The sequence below is a fragment of the Carcharodon carcharias genome, chromosome 12, assembly GCF_017639515.1.
Source record: "Carcharodon carcharias isolate sCarCar2 chromosome 12, sCarCar2.pri, whole genome shotgun sequence".
In the NCBI taxonomy this organism is placed as follows: Eukaryota; Metazoa; Chordata; class Chondrichthyes; order Lamniformes; family Lamnidae; genus Carcharodon; species Carcharodon carcharias.
Genome location: NC_054478.1, coordinates 125,706,026 through 125,730,208, shown reverse-complemented (window position 1 = coordinate 125,730,208; position 24,183 = coordinate 125,706,026). Strand labels below are relative to the sequence as shown.

At 44.3% G+C, this 24,183-nt stretch overlaps 1 protein-coding gene across 1 annotated transcript in view; it reads left to right on the top strand.

Annotated features, from left to right (window-relative positions):
• The window catches only part of LOC121284728 (trichohyalin-like), a 172,596-nt gene that overhangs the window by 51,809 nt on the left and 96,604 nt on the right, over window positions 1-24,183 (top strand). The window contains exons 3-6 of the mRNA XM_041200279.1: window positions 15,042-15,128; window positions 17,463-17,480; window positions 19,371-19,418; window positions 21,318-21,362. Of these exons, the coding sequence (XP_041056213.1) occupies window positions 15,042-15,128; window positions 17,463-17,480; window positions 19,371-19,418; window positions 21,318-21,362 (198 nt within the window). The remainder of the gene's footprint in view (window positions 1-15,041; window positions 15,129-17,462; window positions 17,481-19,370; window positions 19,419-21,317; window positions 21,363-24,183) is intronic.

Genomic DNA, 24,183 nt, shown 5'->3' with positions numbered 1-24,183 from the left:
GTCTTTTATGTCCATCTGAAAGGATCGATGGGGCCTTGTTTTCTTGTCTTATAGAATCATAGAACGGTTATAGCACCGAAGGAGGCCATTCTGTTCCAGCTCACTACAACTCTGCTGGCCCCACTGCCCCACTTTCTCCCCACAGCCCTGCAAGTTTTATCACTTCAGATAATTATTCAATTCCCTTTTGCAAGTCACGATTAAATCTGCCTCCACCATGCTCTCACACAGCACATCCAGATCCTAACCGCTCGCTGCGTAAAAAGTTTTCCTCACGTTGCCATTGCTTTTTTTGCCAATTACCTTAAAATGGTGACCCTTTTACCAATGGGAATAGTGTCTCTCTATCTACTCCGTCCAGACTCCTCATCATTTTCAACACTTCTATCAAATCTCCTCTAAACCTCTCCAAGGAGAACAGCCCCAGCTTCTCTAATATAGACTGGGTATTGTGTGATGAGAAAGGAATAATTGGCAACCTAGTTGTCCGAGGCCCCTTGGGGATGAGCGACCATAATATGATAGAATTCTTCATCAAGCTGGAGAGTGACACAGTTTATTCTGAGACTAGGGTCCTGAATCTTAATAAAGGAAACTACGATGGTATGAGGCACGAGTTGGCTATGATGGATTGGGAAATGTTACTTAAAGGGATGACGGTGGATCAGCAATGGCAAATGTTCAAAGAGCGCATGGGTGAACTGCGACAATTGTTTTTTCCTGTCTGGCTCAAAAGTAAAAGTGGAAAGGTGGCCAAACCCTGGCTTACGAGGGAAATTAGAGATGGTATTAGATCCAAGGAAGAGGCATACAAATTGGCCAGAAAAAACAACAGGCCTGAGGATTGGGAGCAGTTTAGAGTTCAGCAAAGGAGGACCAAGGGATTGATTAAGAAGGGGAAAATAGAGTACGAGAGTAAGCTTGCGGGGAACATAAGAACTGACTGTAAAAGTTTCTATAGGTATGTGAAGAGAAAAAGATTGGTGAAAACAAATGTAGGTCCCTTACAGTCAGAAACAGGGGAATTTATAATGGGGAACAAAAAAATGGCTGACCAACTAATACATACTTTGGTTCTGTCTTCACAAAGGAGAACACTAATCACATACCAGAAATGTTGGGGAACACAGGGTTTAGTGAGAGGGAGGAACTGAAAGAAATCAGTATTAGTGGGGAAATGGTGTTGGAGAAATTGATGGGATTGAAGGCCGATAAATCCCCAGGGCCTGATAATCTTCATCCCAGAGTACTTAAGGAAGTGGCCCTAGAAAAGTGAATGCATTGATAGTCATCTTCTGAGATCCAATAGGCTCTGGAACAGCTCCTACAGATTGGAGGGTAGCTAATGTAACCCCACTATTTAAAAAGGGAGGTAGAGAGAAAACGGGGAATTATAGACCAGTCAGCCTGACGTTGGTAGTGGGTAAAATTCTAGAGTCCATTATAAAAGATTTAATAGCTGAGCATGTGGATAACACTGGCAGAATCGGACAGAAAGGAAAATCATGCTTGACAAATCTACTGGAATTTTTTGAGGATGTAACTAGTAGAGTTGATGAGGGGGAGCCAGTGGATGTGGTTTATTTGGACTTTCAGAAGACTTTCGACAAAGCCCCACATAAGAGATTAGCGTGTAAAGTTAAAGCACATGGAATTGGGGGTAGTGTATTGAGATGGATAGAAAACTGGTTGGCAGACAGGAAACAAAGAGTAGGAATAATCGGGTCTTTTTCTGAATGGCAGGTAGTGACTAGTGTGGTACCGCAGGGATCAGTGCTGAGACCCCAGCTATTCACAATATATATTAATGATTTAGATGAGGGAACTAAATGTAATATCTTCAAATTTGCAGATGCCACAAAGCTGGGTGGGAGGGTGAGCTGTGAGGAGGATGCAGAGCTGCTTCAGTGTGATTTGGACAAGCTGAGTGAGTGGGCAAATATATGGCAGATGCAGTATAATGTGGATAAAGGTGAGGTTATCCACTTTGGTAGCAAAAACAGGAAGGCATATTATTATCTGAATGGCTATAAATTGAAAGAGAGGACTGTGCAATGAGACCTCGGTGTCCTTGTACACCAGTCCCTGAAGGTAGGCATGCAGGTGCAGCAGGCAGTAAAGAATGCAAATGGTATGTTGGCTTTCATAGCAAGAGGATTTGAGTTCAAGGAACAGGGATGTCTTGCTACAATTATGCAGGGCCTTGGTGAGACCACACTTGGAATATTGTGTGCAGTTTTGGTCTCCTTACCTGAGGAAGGATGTTCTTGCTATATGGGGTGTGCAGTGAATGTTTAGCATGCTGATTCCTGGGATGGTGGGATTGATATATGAGGAGAGATTGAGTCGGTTAGGATTATATTCACTGGAGTTCAGAAGAATGAGGGGGGATCTCATAGAAACCTATAAAATTCTGACAGAATTAGACAGGGTAGATGCAGAAAGGATGTTCCCGATGCTGGGGGGGGCTCCAGAACCAGGAGTCACAGTCTGAGGATACGGGGTAGATTATTTAGGACTGAGGTGAGGAGAAATTTCTTCACCCAAAGAGGTGTGAGCCTGTGGAATTCGCTACCACAGAAAGTAGTTGAGGCCAAAACATTGTATGTTTTCAAGAAGGAGTTAGATATAGCTCTTGGAGTGAAAGGGATCAAAGGATATGGGGAGAAAGTGGGAGCAGGCTATTGAGTTGGTTGATCAGCCATGGTCATAATGAATGGCGGAGCAGGCTCGAAGGGCCGGATGGCCAACTCCTGATCCTATTTTCTATGTTTCTATGTAATATATCCTCATAACCGAAGTTCCTCGTTCTTAGAAGCATTCTCATAAATCTTTTCTGTACCCTTTCCAAAACCTTCACCTCCTTTCTATAGTGCCCACAAATGGACACAGTACTCTAGTTGAGGCCAAACATTACTTTATAAAGGTTTACAATAATTCCTTGCTTTTAATGCAAGGAGTCTGACGAATAAGGCAGATGAGCTGAGGGCACAAATTAACACAAGGAAGTATGATGTCATTGCTGTCACAGAGACATGGTTGAGAGAGAGGCAGGATTGGCAGCTCAATATTCCAGGATATAGGGTCTTCGGGTGAGACAGGGAAGGAGGTAAAAGAGGAGAGGATCTTGCAGTATTGATCAAGGAATCAATTACAGCATTAAGGAGGGATGACATCTTAGAAGGCTCCTCAAATTAAGCCATATAGGTAGAACTGAAAAACAAAAAAGAAGCAATCACATTGCCGGGAGTGTACTATAGGCCCCCAAACAGTCAGTGAGAAATGGAAGAGCAAATTTCAGAGAAGTGTAAAAATAATAGGGCAGTAATCGTGGGAGATTTCAACTTCCCCGACATTAACTGGGTTAGTCATAGTGTGATAGATTTAGAGGGACCAGAATTCTTAAAATGCAACCAGGAGAGCTTTTTAAGCCAGTACGTAGAAGGTCCTACAAGAGGGGGGACAGTCCTGGACATAATTATAGGGAATGAAGCCGGGCAAGTCATAGAGGTATCAGTGGGGGAGCATTTTGCAGATAGTGATCATTACTCCATTAGATTCAAGGTTGTTATGGAGAAGGACAATGATGGGCCAGAAATCGGTGTTCTAAATTGGGGGAAGGCTGATTTTAATAAGATCAGATATGATTTGGCCAGAGTGAACTGGGAGCAGCTACCTTTATGTAATTCTGCATCAGAGCAGTGGGACTCATTCAAGAAGGAAATAGGGAGAGTACAGGGCCAACATATTCCAGTAAAGACAAAGGGTGGGACCAACAAATCCAAGGACCCTGGATGTCAAGGGATATACAGGATTGAATAAAGAGAAAAAGGGAGGCTTATGGCAGATACCAAGGGCTCAAAACAGCGGAAGCCGTAGAGGAGTATAGAATGTGTAGGGGGAACTTAAAAGGAAATTAGGAGAACAAAAAGGGGGTATGAAAAAACATTGGCAGGTAAAATAAAGGAAAATTCAAGTTATTTTACAAGTACATTAAGAGTAAGAGGATAACTAGTGTAGGGCCCATTAAGGACCATAGTGGTCATTTGTGTGTGGATCCGGAAGACGTAGGTAGGGTTCTAAATTAATACTTTGTGTCAGTGTTCACAACTGAGAGGGATGACGTGGGTATGGAAATCAGGCAGAAGGACTGTGATATAATTGAAGAAATTAGCATAGTAAGGGAGGAGGTTCTAAATGTTCTGGCAGGCTTTAAAGTAGATAAATCTCCAGACCCGGATGAAATGTATCCCAGGCTGTTGAGTGAGGCAAGGGAGGAGATAGCAGGGGCGCTGGCAATAATTTTCAACACCTCTCTGGCTACAGGAGAGGTGCCAGAGGGCTGGAGGACTGCCAATGTGGTACTGTTATTCAAGAGGGGAGGAAGGGATAAACCAGGAAACTACAGGTCAGTCAGTCTAACCTCAATGGTGGGAAAACTATTGGAAGCAAATCTGAGGGACAGAATTAATCTACACTTGGAGAGGCAGGGATTAATCAAGGACAGTTAGCATGGTTTTGTTAAGGAGAGGTCATGTCTGACCAATTTGATTGAATTTATCGAAGAGGTGACCAGGTGTGTAGATGAGGGCAATGCATTTGACGTAGTCTACTTGGACTTCAGCAAGGCTTTTTATAAGGTCCCGCATGGGAGACAGATAATGAAGATAAGAGCCCATGGGATCCAAAGCAATCCAAAGTAAATTGGATCCAGAATTGGCTGAGTGGCAGGAAGCAGAGGGTGATGGTTGAGGGGTGTTTTTGTGACTGGATGCCTGTGCCCAGTGGGGATCCACAGGGATCAGTGTTGGGTCCTTTGCTGTTTGTGGTATATATAAATGATTTAGACTTGAATGTAGGAGGGTTGATCAGTAAGTTCGCAGATGACACGAAAATTGGTGGGGTGGTAAATAGTGAGGAGGATAGCCTTAGATTACAGGACGATATAGACGGGCTAGTCAGATGAGCTAATCAGTGGCAAGTGGAATTTAATGCGGATAAGTGTGTGGTGATGCACTTGGACAGGACAAAGAAGGCACAGGAATACACAATGAATGGTAGGACCCTGGGAAGTACCAAGGATCAGAGGGACCTTGGTGTGCATGTCCACCGGTCCCTTAAGGTAGTGGGACAGGTAGATAAGGTGGTTAAGAAGGCATATAGGATACTTGCCTTTATTATCTGGGGCATAGAACATAAGAGCAGAGAGGTTATGCTGGAACTGTATAAAATGCTGGTTAGGCCGCAGCTAGAGTATTGTATGCAGTTCTGGAATCCACATTATTGGCAAGATTTGATTGCAACAGAGAGGATGCAGAGGAGATTTACCAGGATGTTGCCTGGGCTGCAGAGTTTTAGTTATGAGGAGAGATTAGATTGACTGGGGTTATTTTCCCTGAAGCAGAGTAGATTGAGAGGGGACATGTTTGAGGTGTATAAAATTCTGAGGGGCATCGATAGGGTAGACAGGAAGGAACTTTTCCCCTTGGTGGAGGGATCAATAACCAGGGGGCATAGATTTAAAGTAAGGGGCAGGAGGTTTAGAGGGGATGTGAGGAAGAATGTTTTCACCCAGAGGGTGGTGGGAATCTGGAACTCACTGCCTGAAAGGGTGGTAGAGGCAGATACCATCATAACATTTAAAAGTATTTGGATGTGCACTTGCGATGCCATGGCATACAAGGCTTTGGGCCTAATGCTGGAAAATGGGATTAGAATAGTTAAGTACTTGTTTGACCTGCACAGACTCGATGGGCCAAAGGGCCTTTTTCCGTGCTGTAGACCTCTATGACTCTGTATAAAAACAAAAAACTGTGGATGCTGGAAATCCAAAACAAAAAGCTCAGTTCTGTCGAAGGGTCATGAGGACTCGAAACGTCAACTCTCTTCTTCTCTGCCGATGCTGCCAGACCTGCTGAGTTTTTCCAGGTAATTCTGTTTTTGTTTTCTATGACTCTGTACTCTATTTTTAAAGCCCAGGCTCAAGTCTGCTTTATTAACTGATTTCTCAATCTGTTCTGCCACCTTCAATGATTTATGCACAATTACCCCCAGGTCCCTCTGCTCCTGTAGCCCCTTTAGAATTGAAACCTTTATCTTATTTTGCCTCTCCTCATTCTTCCTATCAAAATGTATCACTTCACACTTCTCTGCATTAAATTTCATCTGCCTTGTGACTGTCCATTCCTCCAGCCAGTCTATGTCCTCTTGTGGTATACAGTCAGGAGGCAGATGCCCTGGGAGCCCTCAACATCGACACCAGACCAAATGAAGTCTCATGGCATCAGCCCAGGGTAAGGAAACCTCCTGCTAGTTACCATGTAAACAGTGTTCCCCCGCCGACTTAGCTGAAGTCCCGTCTTCACATTGAGGATACCCTCCATTGTTTTGTGTGGCATTACCATCGTGTAAAATGGAATAGATTTCAAAAAGATCTAGCAACTCAAGATTGGGCAGCTGTGAGGCACTGTAGGTCAAAAGCAACAGCAGAATTGTAGTTGACCACAATTTGTATCCTCATGGTGTGGAATATCCCCCACTCTATCATTACCACCCAGCCAGGGGGTCAACCCTGGTTCAATGAAGAGTGCAGCAGGGCATGCTACTTGTACCAGGCAAACCTAAAAATAAGGTCCTGGTGAAGCTACAACACAGGATTACTTGCATGCCAAATAGCATAAACAGCAAGTGATGGACAGAACAAAAACAGAATTATCTGGAAAAACTCAGCAGGTCTGGCAGCATCGGCGGAGAAGAAAAGAGTTGATGTTTTGAGTCCTCATGACCCTTCCACAGATCAGTTCTGTGGAAGGGTCATGAGGACTCGAAACGTCAACTCTTTTCTTCTCTGCTGATGCTGCCAGACCTGCTGAGTTTTTCCAGGTAATTCTGTTTTTGTTTTGGATTTCCAGCATCTGCAGTTTTTTGTTTTTATCTAAGTGATGGACAGAGCTAAGCGAGTCCACAACCAACAGATCAGATCTCTGCAGCCCTGCCACATCAAGTTGTGAATGCTGGCGGACAAGTAAACAAGTCTCTCGAGGAGGAGGCTCCACAAATATTCCCACCCTGAATGATGGGGGAGCTCAGCACATCAATGCAAAAGATAAAGCATTTACAATGTTTTCAGCCAGAGAAGCCGAGAGGAGAATCCTTTTCAGCCTCTTCTGGGGGTCCCCAGCATCACTGATGCCAGTCTTAAACCAATTTGATTCAGTCCATGTGATATCAAGAAATGGCTGAAGGCACTGGATACTGCGAGGTCTATGGGCCCCGACAATATTCGGGCAATAGTAATGAAGAATTGTGCTCCACAACTTGCTGCACCCCTAGCCAAGCTGTTCCAGCATAGCTACAAAACTCGCATCTACCTGGCAATGTGGAAAATTGCCCAGGCATGTCCTGTACCCAAAAAGCAGGACAAATCCAACCCGGCCAATTATGCCATCAGTTTACTCTCAATCATCAGTAAAGTGATGGCAGAGTTCATCAACAGTGCTATCAAGTGGCACTTCTTCAGCAATAACCTGCTCACTGAAGCTTAGTTTGGGTGCCGCCAGGGTCACTCAGATCCTGACCTCATTACAGCTTTGGATCAGACATGGACAAAAGAGCTGTACTCCTGATGTGAGATGATAGTGACTGCCCTTGACATCAAAGCAGCATTTGACTGAGTGCGGCATCAAGGAGCCCTAGCAAAACTAGAGTCAATGGGAATCAGGGGGAAATCTCTCTGCTGGTTCGAGTCATATCTAGCACAAAGGAAGGTTGTTGTAGGGGTTGGAGATCAATCAGTTCAGTTCCAGGATATCAACTGCTGGAGTTCCTGAGGGTAGTGTCCTAAGCCCAACCATCTTCAGCTGCTTCATCAATGACCTTCCTTCCATCATAAGGTCAGAAGTGGGGATGTTCACTGATCGGATAGTGTCAGCATGATTCACAACTCCTCAGGTACTGAAGCAGTCCATGTCTAAATACAGCAAGACCTGGACGATATCCAGACTTGGGCTGACAAGTGGCAAGTAGCATTCACGCTACTCAAGTGCCAGGCAATAACCATCTCCAAGAGAGAATCTAACTATTGTCCCTTGACATTCAATGGCATTACCATCACTAAAAAGATCCCTGGGGGTTGCCATTGACCAGAAATTGAATAATATCACCAACTTTAACTTTAACACCTATGTGTTCTTTTGTACTATTGTTGTTGACATCTTTTGATGATCTGCTTCTATCACTGCTTGTTTGTCCCTACAACCACACCCCCACTCCACCTCTCTCTCTCTCCGGCCCCCACACACACACCTTAAACCAGCTTATATTTCAACTCTTTCTTGGACTCGAACTCAAGTTCTGTCGAAGGGTCATGAGGACTCGAAACGTCAACTCTTTTCTTCTCCGCCGATGCTGCCAGACCTGCTGAGTTTTTCCAGGTAATTCTGTTTTTGTTTTTGTTTTGGATTTCCAGCATCCGCAGTTTTTTTGTTTTTATTTTATGCCTTTACTTATTAGTGCATCTTCTCTCTGATAGGGGTCATGCCTTTAAAAAGGGAAGGCTAGTGGGAGTATGTGGTTTGTTGGGGACACTAGTTGGCCTGCCAGTAGTACTACAGAGGATCTCATTCTGGAGATGAAGTTTCATGTGCTGCCCATCTCAACTGGGACCATCACTGGCAGGTCGCAAATCTTGCCCAAAAATTGGGGTATGTTGTACGTCGGTGGTGGACAAGACCAAATCAGGGAAATTGTTAAAAAGATAGGCACTCTAACTGAATTTACAAAGCATTTGTAACAAGGTAGACAAAGTAATGGTGCAAATAGCAATAAATGCATTTGATCAAATAGCCATTTTAGAGGGGTGGTTGTATGGCAACTAAATATTCCCAAGCACTTGAAGATTCAAAAACAAAATGGACAAAGGTGGGTAAGAGTCGGCGGGTGGGGGGGTGGTGGCGGTATCCCTGATAATAAATGATGACATAAGGATGATAGAACCATAGAAAAGTTATGGCACAGAAAGAGGCCATTCAGCCCATCGCACCTGCGCCAACCAAAAAATAAAATAAATGAAGAAACAGCTGCCAATTCTAATCCCACCTTCCAGCACACAGTCCGTAGCCTTGCAGGTTACAGCACTTAAGGTACAGATCCAAGTGCCTTTTAAATGAATTGAGGGTTTCTGTACACCAATAAATCAGGCAGTGAATTCCAAACACCCACTACCCCCTGGGCAGAGAAGTTTTTCCTTATGCCCCTTCTAAACCTTCTACCAATCACCTTAAATCCGTCTCCCCTGGTAATTGACCTCCCTGCTATGGGAAACAGGGCATCCCTGCCTACTTTAAGTAGGCCCCTCAAAATAGTGAAGAAGATCTTTCCACAGAGAATTAGGAAGATCAGTAAGTGGAATCAGTAATGGTGGGAAAACAAGAGGCAGAAAACACTGCTGAGGGAAATTTATAGTGAGGTAGATAGCTACAATGTTGGAAATGGAAACAAGAGGATAATGCAATAATTTTGAAGGGCTTTAATCTTCAGAGAAGCTGGACAAATCAGATTGGCAAAGGTCGTTTAGAAGACTAATGCAATATTGAATGCAATGCATTTAATAGTTTCCTATAGACTATGGAACCAACCAGGGAACAGGTTATTTTATATAAAAGCAAAAAACTGCGGATGCTGGAAATCCAAAACAAAAATAAAAATACCTGGAAAAACTCAGCAGGTCTGGCAGCATCTGCGGAGAGGAACACAGTTAACGTTTCGAGTCCGTATGACACTTCAATAGAACTCTGTTGAAAAGTCATACAGACTCGAAACATTAACTGTGTTCCTCTCTGCAGATGCTGCCAGACCTGCTGAGTTTTTCCAGGTTATTTTATATATTGTCTTGTGTAATGAAACAGGGTTAATTAGTAATCTTATAGTAAGGGGTCCTCTGGGGAATAGTAATCAGTATTCTGGAATCCATTATGAAGGAATTGTAACAGAGTATTTAGCAAACCCTAATATGATTAGGCAGAGCCAACATGGGTTTTGAAAAGGAAATCATATTTGACAAATCAGTTAGCATTTTTGAGTGTAACTCAGGGTAGATAAAGGGGAATCAGTCAATGTAGTATAATTGGATTTTCAAAAGTCATTGGGTAATTTGCCACATGGAAGATTGTTGCACAGGATAACGACTCATGGAGTTGGGCATGGATAAAGTTTAGCAAAAGGACAGAAAACAGAGGTAAACAGGTCATTTTCAGGTTGGCGACCTGTTACTAGTGGATCGGTGCTTGGGTCCCAGCCATTTACGATTTATAACGGTGATTTAGATGTGGGGCTCAAATTAGCTGATGATACAAATCTGGGTGAGCAATTTAGCTGTGAGGGAGCACACAAAGAGTCTGTAATAGGATATAGACAGGTTAAATAAGTGGATAAGAAGGTAGCAGATGGGGAACGGTAGTGCCATGGTAATGGACTGGGAATCTAGAGGCATGGGCTCATAGATACGAGTTCAAATCCCATCCCACCACAGTAGTTGGGGGGGGGAATTTAAATTCAATTAATTAATTAAATCTGGGATTAAGAAGATAGTTCAGTAACAGTGACTATGAAACTACCTGATTGTCGTAAAAGCCCATCTGATTCACTAGTGTCTTTTAGGGAAGGAAAACTGCTGCCTTGGGATGTTCAACCCTGCCTAATGAATATAAATGATTCATGGGACATTTGAATATCTCGGATCTTTGTCCACATGCCAGTAAAGTTCAACAAAGAAACTTTCTCAGCCCCTGGGCAGTACCCAACAAACTGGTTTTACAGGAAAGGAGGCAGTAGAAATGTTGGTGAGGATTAAAATAGATAAGAGGAGGTATTTAAAATGTTGGCAGCACTTGAAGTAGAGAAGTTAACCAGCCCTGATGGGGATTGAACCTAGGCTGCTCAAACACAGGGAGAGGGAACTATAGGCCAGGCAGCCTAACATAAGTAATAGGGAAAATTTTATGACAATAACCTGGGGCGAAATTAATTGGCATTTGGAAAATTATGGGCTAAGAAATGAAAGTCAGCACGGATTTGTTAAAGTTAATTGTGATTGGCTAACTTGATTGTGTTCTTTGACTGCACAACCCTCATTAGCCCTCTCATCAATGTTCACCTAAGGACTTTCAAAAGGCATTTGATAAAGTTCCAAATAGAGACTTGCTAGCAAAATTGAACTCCATGGGATTAAAGGGATAGTGGTAGCCTGGAATAAGGGGCAGGAAACAGAGAGTAGTGGCAAGTGGCTGTTTTTCAGACTGAAGGCACATATATAATGATGCTGCCCAACAGTTGGTATTAGAACACTTACTCTCTTTTTAAGATATATTAATGACCTATACTAGGGTATAGAGGGCAGATGACATGAAACTTGGAAATACAGTGAACAATGTCAGTAACACACATCAGGATGGCATAGACAGACTGGTGAAATGGATAGACACATGGCAGATGAAATTTAATGCAGAGTAGAATGGTGGTATATTTTCAAAGAGGAGTGAGGAAAGACAATATACAAAAAATGGTTCAATTTTAAAGGGATGCAGGAACAAAGAGATCTAGGGGTGTATATATACAAATCTTTGAAGGTGATAGGATATGTTGAGAAGGCTGTTAAAAAAAGTATAAAATTCTGGCATTATAAATAGAGAGCTAGAATATAAAAACAATAAAATCATGCTAAACTTTTATAATCATTCATATAGCCAAGCTGCAGTTTTGTATCCAATTCTGGACACAATACTTTAGGAATGATGTTAAGGCCTTAGAAAGGGTATAGAAGCAATTTATGAGATTAGTACCAGGGATGAGAAATTTCAATCATGTGCAGAGACTGGCGAGGCTGCGATTGATCTGCTTAGACCAGGGATGGTTAAGGGGAGATTTAATAGAAGGCCTGGATTTTTGTCCTCAAGGCAATTAGAGGGAGTTGGGAAAATTTGCAGCTTGGCCCGCCCGCCTAGGGAGAAAGTGCCTGCCAAGGTAGGACCTTCATTGCTGGGGGCCGGGTGCAAGCTGGAGTCGGGCCAGCAGATGCAGGAAGAAGTGTGGAGGCAGCTACATGGGCTGCCAGGTGCCAAGGCAGGTGTTTAAAAGGCATAATACAGAATGAGGCTTGGCTGAGAGCCCAGACATCTATCAGAATACAGAACACCTGCTCCGCAGAGGAAACATTGCTTAATTGGCAGCCCAGGTGCTTTGATCACTGCAGTCAATTTCACAATGTTTGTTGACATAAGTTAAGTGGTTTCAAGTATTTGTGGTTTTGAAACTTCCAGGGCCTGGATGATTGACACTTTTATTAGTTTGCACCCCACATTTTTTTCAAGCATAGGGAAAAGTGATCAATGGATTACATTTTTTAAAGTTTTTCTTTACACATACCACTTTACACTATGGTGTTCATTGGTTCTAGAAAGTGTACAGTGAGTCAATGGGCATAGAAGTGACAGAGCTTGGCATTGGGGTGGATGTAAGGGCAAAGCCTGGCATGAGAGGCCTGAGGGGGCTGGTGGAAGGGTAGAGCTTGGCATAGGGGGCATGAGGGGGTGCGTGGATGTAACTGGCAGAGGGGAAATGTGAACTTACCTTTTAAAAGGTCCCCTCATTCAGACTTGGGTTCATGACTCAAAGGGTCTGTGAAACATGACTCTTTAAAAACCTGGCCCGACTCAATGAAAATTGCGGAGGAGTAGGACATGCCTATCTCCACAATGGAGCTGGCCAGTTCGGGAGTGCTGAATGTGGGCTTCTGACAGGAAGCAGACCACACCCTTTAAAGGCACTTGTGAAGACAGCACAGCCCAGGAATGGGGTCAGGAATCCAGGGATCAGGTCCGGCCTGCCATTTTTAAAGGGCTCCAGAGTCAATGTGACTTGGTGAAAATCCAGGCCAAGGTGTTCAAAACCATGAAGTACTTTGATTATAAGTGTGTTTAAATATGGAGGAGATATTTCCTGAGACTGAGAGGTTGATAGCCAGAGAACATAGGTTTAAGGAAATTGGCAAAAGAACGGAGGCAACATGAGGAAAAAACATTTAATGCAATGAGTCGTTGTGATCTGAAATATACTGAATGAAAGGTTGCACAGGAACTTTGAAATGAGAATTGGAGAATTGAAGTAAGAAATTGCAGGACTATGGAAGAAGAGCAGGGAGAAGGGACAAATTGGATAGCTCTTTCAAAGAACTGGCACAGATGCAGTGGGCCGAATGACCTCTTTCTGAGCTGTATCATTTTGTGATTCTATAATTCTAATGTGTTAATACTGGGGCGCAGACCAAAACCAATTGTTGGGCCTGGCCATGTTACTCACTCTGTTCACACATGCCCCACCATTCCACTGACATTCAGGACCACCCTCTTGTAAACGCCAAAGTCATGCTCCTTCTGAATGGTCCCATTCTCTTACTCAAAGGCCCTACCTCTGAACATAAGACACAACGGAACTAAAAATGATTACTTTTTGATTTGAAAAGTGTAACTTATACATGAATTAATCTGGTAATTGGGCCAGGCTACGCTGATGGCGGTTGTCAGGGTTTTTGTTGTGTTGTCAGGGGTTGCTATTCCAGACCCTGCACCAGTGGGGGCTTTGGTTCCATTATTTTACCTTGTGAAGAGTGGTTGTATTTTGGACCTGACTCTCACCTTTTGACCAAGTGGGAAGGAGCGTGGTTACATTTGTGCTTCACAGATTGGATCTATCTGCACAACTAGAATTGCCTCCTCTTTTTTCCCCCAAATCTACCGGCAAGTCACTACCAAGTCATAAACAGCCAGCAGTTGGATTTTAATGTGAGGACTATTCAGATGGTGATGATTACTGAATCGACAGGTGTTAGCAAGACTGATAATGCTTCCATTTAGTTTATTTTACAAGGGGCTGCGACCCAGCACTGGAATCTTGCTTTAGTCTCTGGGCCGCTGTTCAAAGGGCCCCCGTTGTTGTGTGGAGATCTGGCGTTTCCCACAGGTATGGAAAGAAGACAAATGAACTTGCATTCATTTAGCACCTTTCATATCCTTGGACATGTAAAACGTGTTGTAATATAGGAAACATGGTTGTATGATCAGTACAGGTCTGTTACTATAACACCCGGGTACCGAGGTGTTATTCAGAATGGGTGCTGGTGGCATGATTAATTGACAGAGAACTGTGTGTTATATAGGGTGGAATTTTGAGCCTTCTGCCTTGGTGAGCTTGATGGCGGGGGTGGGGATGTCATTTAATTAGGCAAGAGGGCTCCGATTAAATCCATTGCGACAAGGCTCATGGATGACCTACCCACCCCATCGCCAATTGAGGCCCTTAAGGGACCAATTAATACCCACTTAAGGGCTTCATCCCACTGCCAATGGTATTAAGCCAACGGCGGGGCGATGGGAGAGCTTGCTATGTGGGGAGCACAACAAGCAAACATGTGCAGGATTGCTTGAGAGCTCTCGGTGGGGGTGGGGGTGGGAGCTCCTTGTTCAAAGCCACTCAGTGACTGATCGAGGGAGCTGGTATCAGGAAAGGGTGCCTGTTGAAAGCCACTCCCTCTGCCCTTGCTCCTGAACCCATCTCTCCATGACCCCATCTCACCATCACAAAACTCTGAGCGTGGTGATACTAGGCCTCTAGTGGATGTCGTATCAGCGGCAACCACTGCCTTCTTGGTGGCTCTGCCATTCAATAGAACTACTGGCTTCCAGTCGGCATCTGTCGGCGAATGGAACTTTTGTCCCTGGAGTCCTTGATCTCAGGAGAATAGCCCACTACTTGCTTGTCAAGTGCCTGAGTGGGACATGATGCAACGTGCCTTCCCTAAAAGAAGCAATGTGGGACTCTGGCTCTACAGCCGGCAGCCGAGACCCCCTTGCCCTCCACGAGATCGTGCTCAATGTGTGAGATTTCTCGAACTGCTGTCCACACTGACATGTTCCAAGAGCTACTCCAGGCCTGTCCAGTGCAATGAGGTCTGTTTGGCACTGACATTTTTTTTTTGTTGTCTTTGACAGGCTGAGGCCAGGTTGGCTGCGAAACGGGCTGCACGGGCTGAGGCGAGAGAGATCCGAATGAAGGAGCTGGAGAGACAGCAGAAAGAGGTGAGTGTGGAATTTGGCAGATGTTGGCAATGCGCAGTTGGGAGTTGATTTTATTGTTTTTTTCCTCCTTGGCTGCTCTGTAATCAGCTGATGGTTGTCTTGGTTGTGCTCAGTCATGGAGTTTTATGTTTCTGCTTGAGGCGGAATATAGTCTTACAGCTGAGACTGGTTGTATTAAAGTGTGGAGGCTCTAACTTAGTATAACCAGACAATCCAACAATGCTTTGACAAGGAGTGACCACTGACTGTCAGCAACTAGCCTGACTTGGACATACCTTCATCACTGCTGGGCCAAAATCCTGTAACTCTGTACCTCTGATCATTTGCAATCAAAGTTGTCCATTCAGTCCCTTGAGATTACTTCATTTTCCCACCCTTGTTCTCTATACGTTGATATCCTTATCTCCCAAAAAGCTAAAAATCTCAGTCTTGAAAGTATTTCCTCAACATCAATGGCCTTTTGGGGATGAGAGTTCTAGATTTCACTTACCCATTGTGTGGAAGACCTCCTCCCTGATTTCACACCACTATAGCCTAACTCTAATTTGAAGATTATAGCCTTTTTGTTCTGGATTTCCACATCAGAGGAAATAGTTTCCCTGCATCAACCCAATAAAATCCTTTTCCTTTTAATATTTTAAGCATTTCGATCAGATCAAATCTAAACCTCCTGATCCTAAGGAATGCAAATCAAGCTGATGCAAAATTTATAATTAATACTTTAAGCCTGAGTTCCTAATAGCATTGTGGGAAGAGCTTCACCAAATGGACTGCAGCAGTTCAAAGAGGCCGACCACCGCCTTCATCAAGGCAACTAAGGATGGGAATTAAATGCCAGCCTTGCCGGCGATGCCTGATCCCAAGAATAAATTTTAAAAATACTGGTAATAATCCAGTAATTCCCACAGACGCCCGGCCATAACCCACATGGACGCCCGGCCATAACCCACATGGACGCCCGGCCATAACCCACATGGACGCCCGGCCATAACCCACATAGACGCCCGGCCATAACCCACATGGACGCCCGGCCATAACCCACATGGACGCCCGGCCATAACCCACATGGACGCCCGGCCATAACCCACATGGACGCCCGGCCATAACCCACATGGACGCCCGGCCATAACCCACATGGACGCCCGACTATAACCCACATGGACGCCTGGCCATAACCCACATGGACGCCTGGCCATAACCCACATGGACGCCTGGCCATAACCCACATGGACGCCCGACCATAACCCACATGGACGCCTGGCCATAACCCACGTGGACGCCCAGCTGTGACCCCCGTGGACGCCCGGCCGTGACCCCCGTGGACGTCAGGCCGTGACCCCCGTGGACGCCCGGCCGTGACCCCCGTGGACGCCCGGCCATGACCCCCGTGGACGCCCGGCCATGACCCCCGTGGACGCCCGGCCGTGACCCCCCTGGATGCCCAGCCACAACCTCCCGGAAACACCCGGCCATAACCCCCGGGGACGCCTGGCTGTGACCCCCGTGGACGCCCAGCCACAACCTCCCGGAGACGCCTGGCTGTATTGCATCCTTTTGTGCAGTCTCTCCCCACGTTCTCATCACTTTTATCCCATTCTGCTCTGTCATTGCTGTTATTGCAGTGTATCCCCTCAAACTTTCGGCTCTACAGTGTACAGGTTATAGATGGCTGCTGTGTGACTACTTCCCTTCATTTGATTTCTGGACTATTCAGTGTGATTGGAGTAGATTCGAACCCTGGCTCAGCAAAGACCCATTTATCAAATCTCCTGGTCTAACTGTGCGGATACTATGGTTAATTGTGGTTGGATTATTTTGTTGGTCTCTATCCTTAGTTTCATAGGATTCCCATCTTCAAACTGCTGGGCTGTCCCCTCATACCTTTGGCATGATGCCATGGTGACCTAAGTTTAATTCCTTTTGTTTTGGCTGGCGGCTAGTCGGATACTGAGTGTAAGTGAAAGAGATGCAGATCTGAGCTCCACTGTCCTGACCTGAACTACAGGAGGCTCAAAGTGGAGGCTCTGACATCTTGCAATGAGGTTGGGGGGCATTAAACTTTTGACTATATATTGTGTTGGAACTATCTGGGGTCTTGATTCTACCCTGTAGGTGCCAGGCCAGAGATATAAAATTACAGGGGGTATAAACTGGGTTCAAATTTGTTCAAATTTATCCCATAAACAGGGAGAATGTCCAAATCAAAAGGCCTCAAGCTTCACATGTGTGACCGACAGCTCTTTCCGAACTGAAACTCTTCAACTCCTTGTCTCTATTCATTCTATTTGACTTCTACCATTTCCTATTTTCTTTCCCACTTGCTCCTCTCGGTAGATCTATCAGGTGCAGAAGGTGAGATTTCTTATCTGCTGCTTTGTGTGCTCTGTTGGTCTAATTGTTTAATCTAACACAGACCTGAGGCTGCATGGAATGACTTCACTTCCATCGTCCCTTTTGTTGGCATTGGTTTGGTGGCAGAGCTAGTCAGCAGGGATTTTAGAAAACAATATCTGCCCGACTGTTGGCTCAAACTCATATTTTCTTTGTTTTCCCTTGTTTTTTTGTCCCCCTAATTTTTCTCTCCTCCTCCTGACCCTCGTTGGTCTACAGTTCCCAGCACAGAGCAGTGTGTGCCAGCAGTCTATTGGGCTGTTCACTCATTGTCTATCCATGACCCTAAGCAGCAGGAACCCTGGCTGTGTGGTTTCTCCTCTCCTCCCAGCTACCTTGCTGGCACTGCAACAATCTTGGCACAGGCCAGAACCATTACAGCAAAGCCTGCATGTTGACAGAAGAACAAGAGGAAACCATTCAACCCCCAGCCTGTTTCATCATTGTATCTTAACTTCATTCGCCTTTGGTCTATAATCTCTCGATACACTTACCAAATAAAAGAGTATCAATCTCAGTCTTCAAAGCTTCAGTTGCCCCCCCAGCATCCACAGCCTTTTGGGAAAGAAAGTTCCAACACTTTCCATCACAGTTTGTGTGAAAATGTGTTTTCTGATATCACTCCTGACCAGCCTGACTCCAGTTTTACTGATGAGTCCCACTTCGAGCTTTCACTGGAAGTGATAGAAATGTGTCTGTGCCTTTGTGTGGGTCTGTATCACTGAGAGTCCCTTTGTGCATGTGTTTGTGAGTCTGTATCTCGTGGGTGTTTGTCTCTGTGTGGGTGAGTGCCTCTTTTTTTAAATTCATTTACTGGATGTGAGCTGGCTAGCATTTATTTCCCATCCCTTATTGCCCTTGAGAAGGTGGTGGTGAGATTCCTTCTTGAACTGCTGCAGTCCATGTGGTGTAGGTCAACCCACAGCGCTTTTAGGAAGGGATTCCAGGATTTTGTAGGTGTGAGTGCATTCTGTGTGGATGTGTCTCTGCGTCCCTGTGTGGGTGCGTGTCTGTGTCTCTATGTGCATGCGTGTCTGCGTCTCCATATGGTGCATGTCTGCATCTCGATGCGGGTGTGTCTCTGCATCTCTATGTTGGTGCAATTCTAAGTGGATGCATCTCTGGGTTGGATTTTCCTGGGCCTATGGAAATGGGGTCAGAGGTGGGGATGGGGGAAGAGCATGAAAATAGAGGGGAGTTTCGTCAGGACAGCTCCCTGACGCATTCTCGCTTCTGGAGACTTTCAGGTACAGGCTGGGAACTTTGCGGGCTGCCCACTCCACCCAGTCCACAGCTGTCAGTGAATAAACTTGCAAAAAGGATTCCCCTTTATCCTGGCTTCAGGACTCTTTGGTGCAGCCCTTCAGTGTTGGCCGGTGAGGGTACTTCCGTGTTGAGGTCCCCTTGGTTCCCCACTGTCCCTCAGCAGCACCCACCTCCCCTGGGGGGGCTGCAAATGCTGCAGAGCTGATCGCTCTCTGGGCCTGAAACATTGAGAGCCTGCCACCAATTCAGAGGCCCACCTCCCGGAGGATTGTGCTGCTGGTCTCGCTGCTGACAAGAGTGAGCTTGGGACCCCATTTGGACCTTACATCAGGGTCCTGAAGCCTGCAGAAAAATCCAGCCCTTAATCTCTAGACGTGTGTCTGCCTCTGTTTTGGTGTGTCTCTCACATAGGTCACTGATGTATGTTGTGATTATTCAGGTCCATACAGGGCTAGGGCTAGTGACTTGCTGCTGCACGTGGTTCTGAAACACTGCATGATCTTCAACACAATCTGTCCTACTCCATGTTTACATTTCCCTGCATTTTCCCCCCTCTTTCCTAAACTCTTCCTTTTCTGTTCTTAGAAATATTATGGGCTGGATACAAAGTTTGGAGATATCGAGCAGTGGATGGTAATGTCTGTGCTGTCAGAATATTTATAGAATCATGTTTTTTCCCACCCTTCAGGTTTGGAAGTAATCTTTGATATTATCAGTGAGGCCGGCTGGGTTTTCATGTCTGTTATACTTTCAACCTACGAGGTGCTGCTTGGGTTGTCAAGGTTTCCTTTCCATCCAGAAGGCCCATGTCACTCTCCATTGACTGATTAGATAGACTCTTGCCCCATCTTTGCTGCCAAAGTACTTTTGGGTTGGGAAGGTGAGGGTGGAGAGAAGGGAGGGGAGAGTTTACTCAAAGAAAGAGTCTTTCCCCTCTGAGTTAAAATACATCCCAGGCTGGGGCTATGGAAAGATCTCTGGTTGATGGCTATAAGGAGTCAATGGGAAACTGGTTTGGGCAGCCATCATCACTCAAATCAATCATAATTCAGCACTGAACTTGTGATCGGACGTGGAGAGGGGCCGAATGTGCTAGTGTAGGAAGCTGCAGTGGGCCGTGGTTGGAGCCTGAGAGGGTGACATGTTATTGGAATGAAGTGTAGGAACAGGTGGAGGCTAATCATCCCCTCAAGACTATTCCCTCATTCAGACAGATCATAGCTGATCTGTACTCTGCTTTCTGACTTTTGCTTTATGGAGGGAGATCCACTGCATTCCCTGGAATGTTTAATGGAAGAGTCTAGAGGGAACTCCACTCTCTACCTAACCCATGCAGTACCTGTCCTGGGAGTGTGATGTTGGTGACTGCCACCCTCACTTTAAAATGTTTCATTCCCAGCACTGAAAGCCTTCATACTGATGATCAGATAATTCCTGAAAGATTCATTTTAACAGAAGTAAAAGGGAGGTTAAATTAGCTGCTATTAATGGCTCGTGTTATGATTGGATATCAACTCTGAGTATTGGAAGTGTTGGCTGCACCTCAACCTCTCTCAGTGCTTGACCTCTATGTACACACTGTACCTTCATGTACCACTATATACACTGTACTTCCATGTACCACGATGTAAGCACTGTATCTTCACATACCTCTATACACACTGTAATTCCATGTACCATTATGTATACATGGTACCTCCATGTACCACTATGTACACACTGTATCTTCATGTACAGTATGTACACATTGTAACTTCATGTACCACTGCGTACACTGTATCTCCATGTACCTCTATGTAAACACTGTACTACCATGTACCTTTATGTACATACTGCACGTCCATGTACCAATATACATACACTGTACCTTCACCTACCTCTGTGTACACACAGGGCAGAATGTTATGCTGGAGGGATTTTACAGTCCCGCCGAAGTCAATGGATTTTTGAACAGCTCACCACATTTTACGGCTCCGCAGGACCGTAAAATTCCACCCACTGAGTCTGGAATTTCTTGATGTCCACTCCATTTGGTACTCTGGCTCCAGGCAGAAGATGCCATTGCATTTACATGACAATGGTGGACTGCTAGCTGGCATTTGTAGAGATATCATTAACGAAAGAAAAATGTCCTCTTCTGGTCTCAGGCCTCTGGGAGTAGCTTCCATTACCCACTCTTGCAAAGGCTCGTGAGCTATTTAAAGCTGGCCCCAGCTCCACTGAGAGTTAAAAATGGAGGAGCGGACCCCAGCTTCTATAGCCGGTCATAAAAATGGTGTCGATTCCAGGTTCTGCCCCACACTTCCTTTCACTGGTGATGGATGAATCCTCAAGCCGCCACCCCCTTCTGCCTGCCCACGATCCGGCCCAGGATTTGGGGGCCACTGTTTCACATTTTGGGTTGTGTGTGTGATTCATGAACTGTGATCCTTTTGCTGCCTTCAGTTTGTGAAATGTTTCTAAATGTTTCTGTACCTCTGCTTGAACTGATCACAAACTCCTGCTTCTTTCGTTCTCCTCCTGGCTCTGCAGGAAGACAGTGAGAAATACTCTCGTAGATTCAGAAGACACACTTCGGTTTGTATCCTTCCTCTCTCTCTCTCTCTCTCTGCTTTTATATGTTTCAGTCCCATTATTCTTCGCTTGTCTATCTCTTCCTCATCTCTCTTCTCACTGTCTGTCACACTCTCAATTTCCTGTCTATCTTCCTGCGACCTCCTAAGTGACTGTGACAAAGGTAAACCTCTTGACCTGTCCTGTAGCCTTTGACATGGTTGAGCACACCATCCTCCTCCAATGCCTCTCCTCTGACATCCCACTGGGTGGGACGGGTCTCACCAGGTTCCATTATTATCTATCTAACCATAGCCATATTATCACCTTCAATGGCCTCTCCTCCCACTCCTACACTGTTACCTTTGGTATCCCCCAAGGATCGATCCTTGGCCTCCTCCTATTTTTCATCTCCATGCTGACCCTTGGCAACATCATCTGAAAGTACGGCCTTAGTTTTTATATGTGCATTGACAACACTCCAACTCCACCTCTCTCAATTCCTCCCCGTTGCTAAATTATCAAACTGTTTGTCTGACATCCAGAATTGAATGAACAGAAATTTCCTCCAATTAAGTATTGGAGGAAATAACCCCCTCCCTATAGAAAAATGAACCGCCATAATTTTAAAAGATGGCTTCATTTTTAATAACCCATCTCACACTATCTTCTACGCTTATTACACTATTACATTACCAGATGCATGCATTAACATAATATATGCACAAGTCCTTGGTTTCAACAGAAATAATTCCAGTTTAGTGCCCAGGTTTTTTTAAAAATGTCTAATTTTCTCTTTAAGCTTCAGATTCTTGATAACGCTTCTGCGAACAGATTTTCTCTACCAGCAACATATATAATGCATAGATTAAATGGTTGTAATTCTAGACTCCACCTGAAAAGTCTTGTACCTTTGTCTCAAAATTTCCCCAAAAGCCTTAAAAGGATTATGGTCTGTATAAACAATTGTTTCTGATGAATTGTTTGCAACATAAATTTCAAAATGCTGCAAAGCTAACACCAAACCCAAGGTCTCCCTTTCAATCATTGAATATCTTCTCTGTTGTACATTCAACATCCGTGAAAAATACCCTATTTGTTTTTCAATTCCAGTGTCATCTTCTTATAACAGTGTGGCCCCAATGCCTATATTGCTTGCGTCAATGGCCAACTTAAATTGCTTGGCATAATTGGGTACTGCCAAAACTGGTGTTGTAGTTAATAGAGTTTATAAACTATTAAATGACTTCTGACACTCCAGTGTCCATTGAAACTTCTTGTTCTTTTATCAGTTAGTGGAGCAAACACACTGCTAAAATTTGGTACAAATTTCCAGTAAAGCCCACTCATGCCCAAAAATCTCAAAACTTCTCATTTTGTTGTAGTCACCGGGAAATCCATGATAGCCTTGACTTTCACATCTCTTGGAGCCACCTTACCATGCCCAATGGTATGGCCTAGATACGTAACTTGTGCTTTTACAAATTCGCTTTTAGCCAAGATCATCACTAAATTAGCTTCTTGTAATCAAGAAAATAATCCTCCCAGATGCTGTAAATGCTCATCCCACGTCTGACTGAAAACTATCAGATCATCAATATAAATAGCACAATTGCTTAGACCTGCAATTACTTTGTTTGTCAGTCTTTGAAATGTCGCAGGTGCATTCTTCATACCAAATGGCATCACTTTGAACTGACATGATCCATTTGGCATCACAAAAGCCAATATCTCCTTTGCTCTCTCCCATAACGGTACCTGCCAATATCCTTTTAGCAAGTCAATCTTTGTGATAAATTTAGATTGTCCCACTTTCTCAATGCAATCTTCTAACGTGGTATAGAATAGGAATCTGCTTTTGTTACTGCATTCACCTTTCGATGGTCTACACACAGTCTTTGTGTTCCATCCGGTTTCGGTACCAGCACAATAGGCAAAGTCCAGTTACTGCAACTAGACTGATTATATCATTTTGAAGCATGAAGTCAATTTCTTTTTGTACTTGTGATGAATTTGCCAGATTTAATCTATAAGGATGTTGGCTTTTTGAAGATGAAACCTGTACAGACACATCACTTGTAGCTATATCTAAATCTGTCTTCCCCAACTTACTTCCACAATTAGGTTTGCGTGACTGCAATAGCTTTTCCAAATCACTTTGACACTTGTTTGGAAGGTAACTCAATACTTCATTTAAATTTTCAAGAAACCCACATTATCTAATTTGATTAGAGGAAAATCAATTTCAGAGTCCTGCACTTCTACAACTTTCTCATCATCCACCATCACTAATACCCCCTTTTGTTCCTCTTCCCTGTCAAAGTACTATTTAAACATATTTACATGACACCGCCTCTGCTTCTTTCGTCTATTTGGAGTACTTATTAAATGACTTACTTCACTCAATTTCTTTTCAATCCTGTAAGGTCCACTAAACCTTGCATTTAATGAATCATCTGGTACTGGTAGCAGAACTAGTACTTTCTGTCCAGAAACAAAACTGTGAGCTGCCGTTTTCTTATTTGCCTTCACTTTCATCACTTGCTGTGTGATATCTTTTAAATGTTCCTTAGCCAACTCACATGCTCTGTTCAATCTTTCCATGAAATTTGATATGTAATGCAAGAGAAGAGTTTCTGAATTTTGATCCACCAGTTTCTCATGAATCAATTTCAGTGGTCCCCTTACCTCATGACCATAAAGTAGTTCAAAAGGCTTAAAACCAATCCATGTATTAGGATTATCTCTGATAGTAAATAACAAGAATGAAATTCCTGTAACCCAATCCTGTGGATAATCCTGATAGTACGCTCTCATCATAGTTTTTAAAGTTTGATGCCGTCTT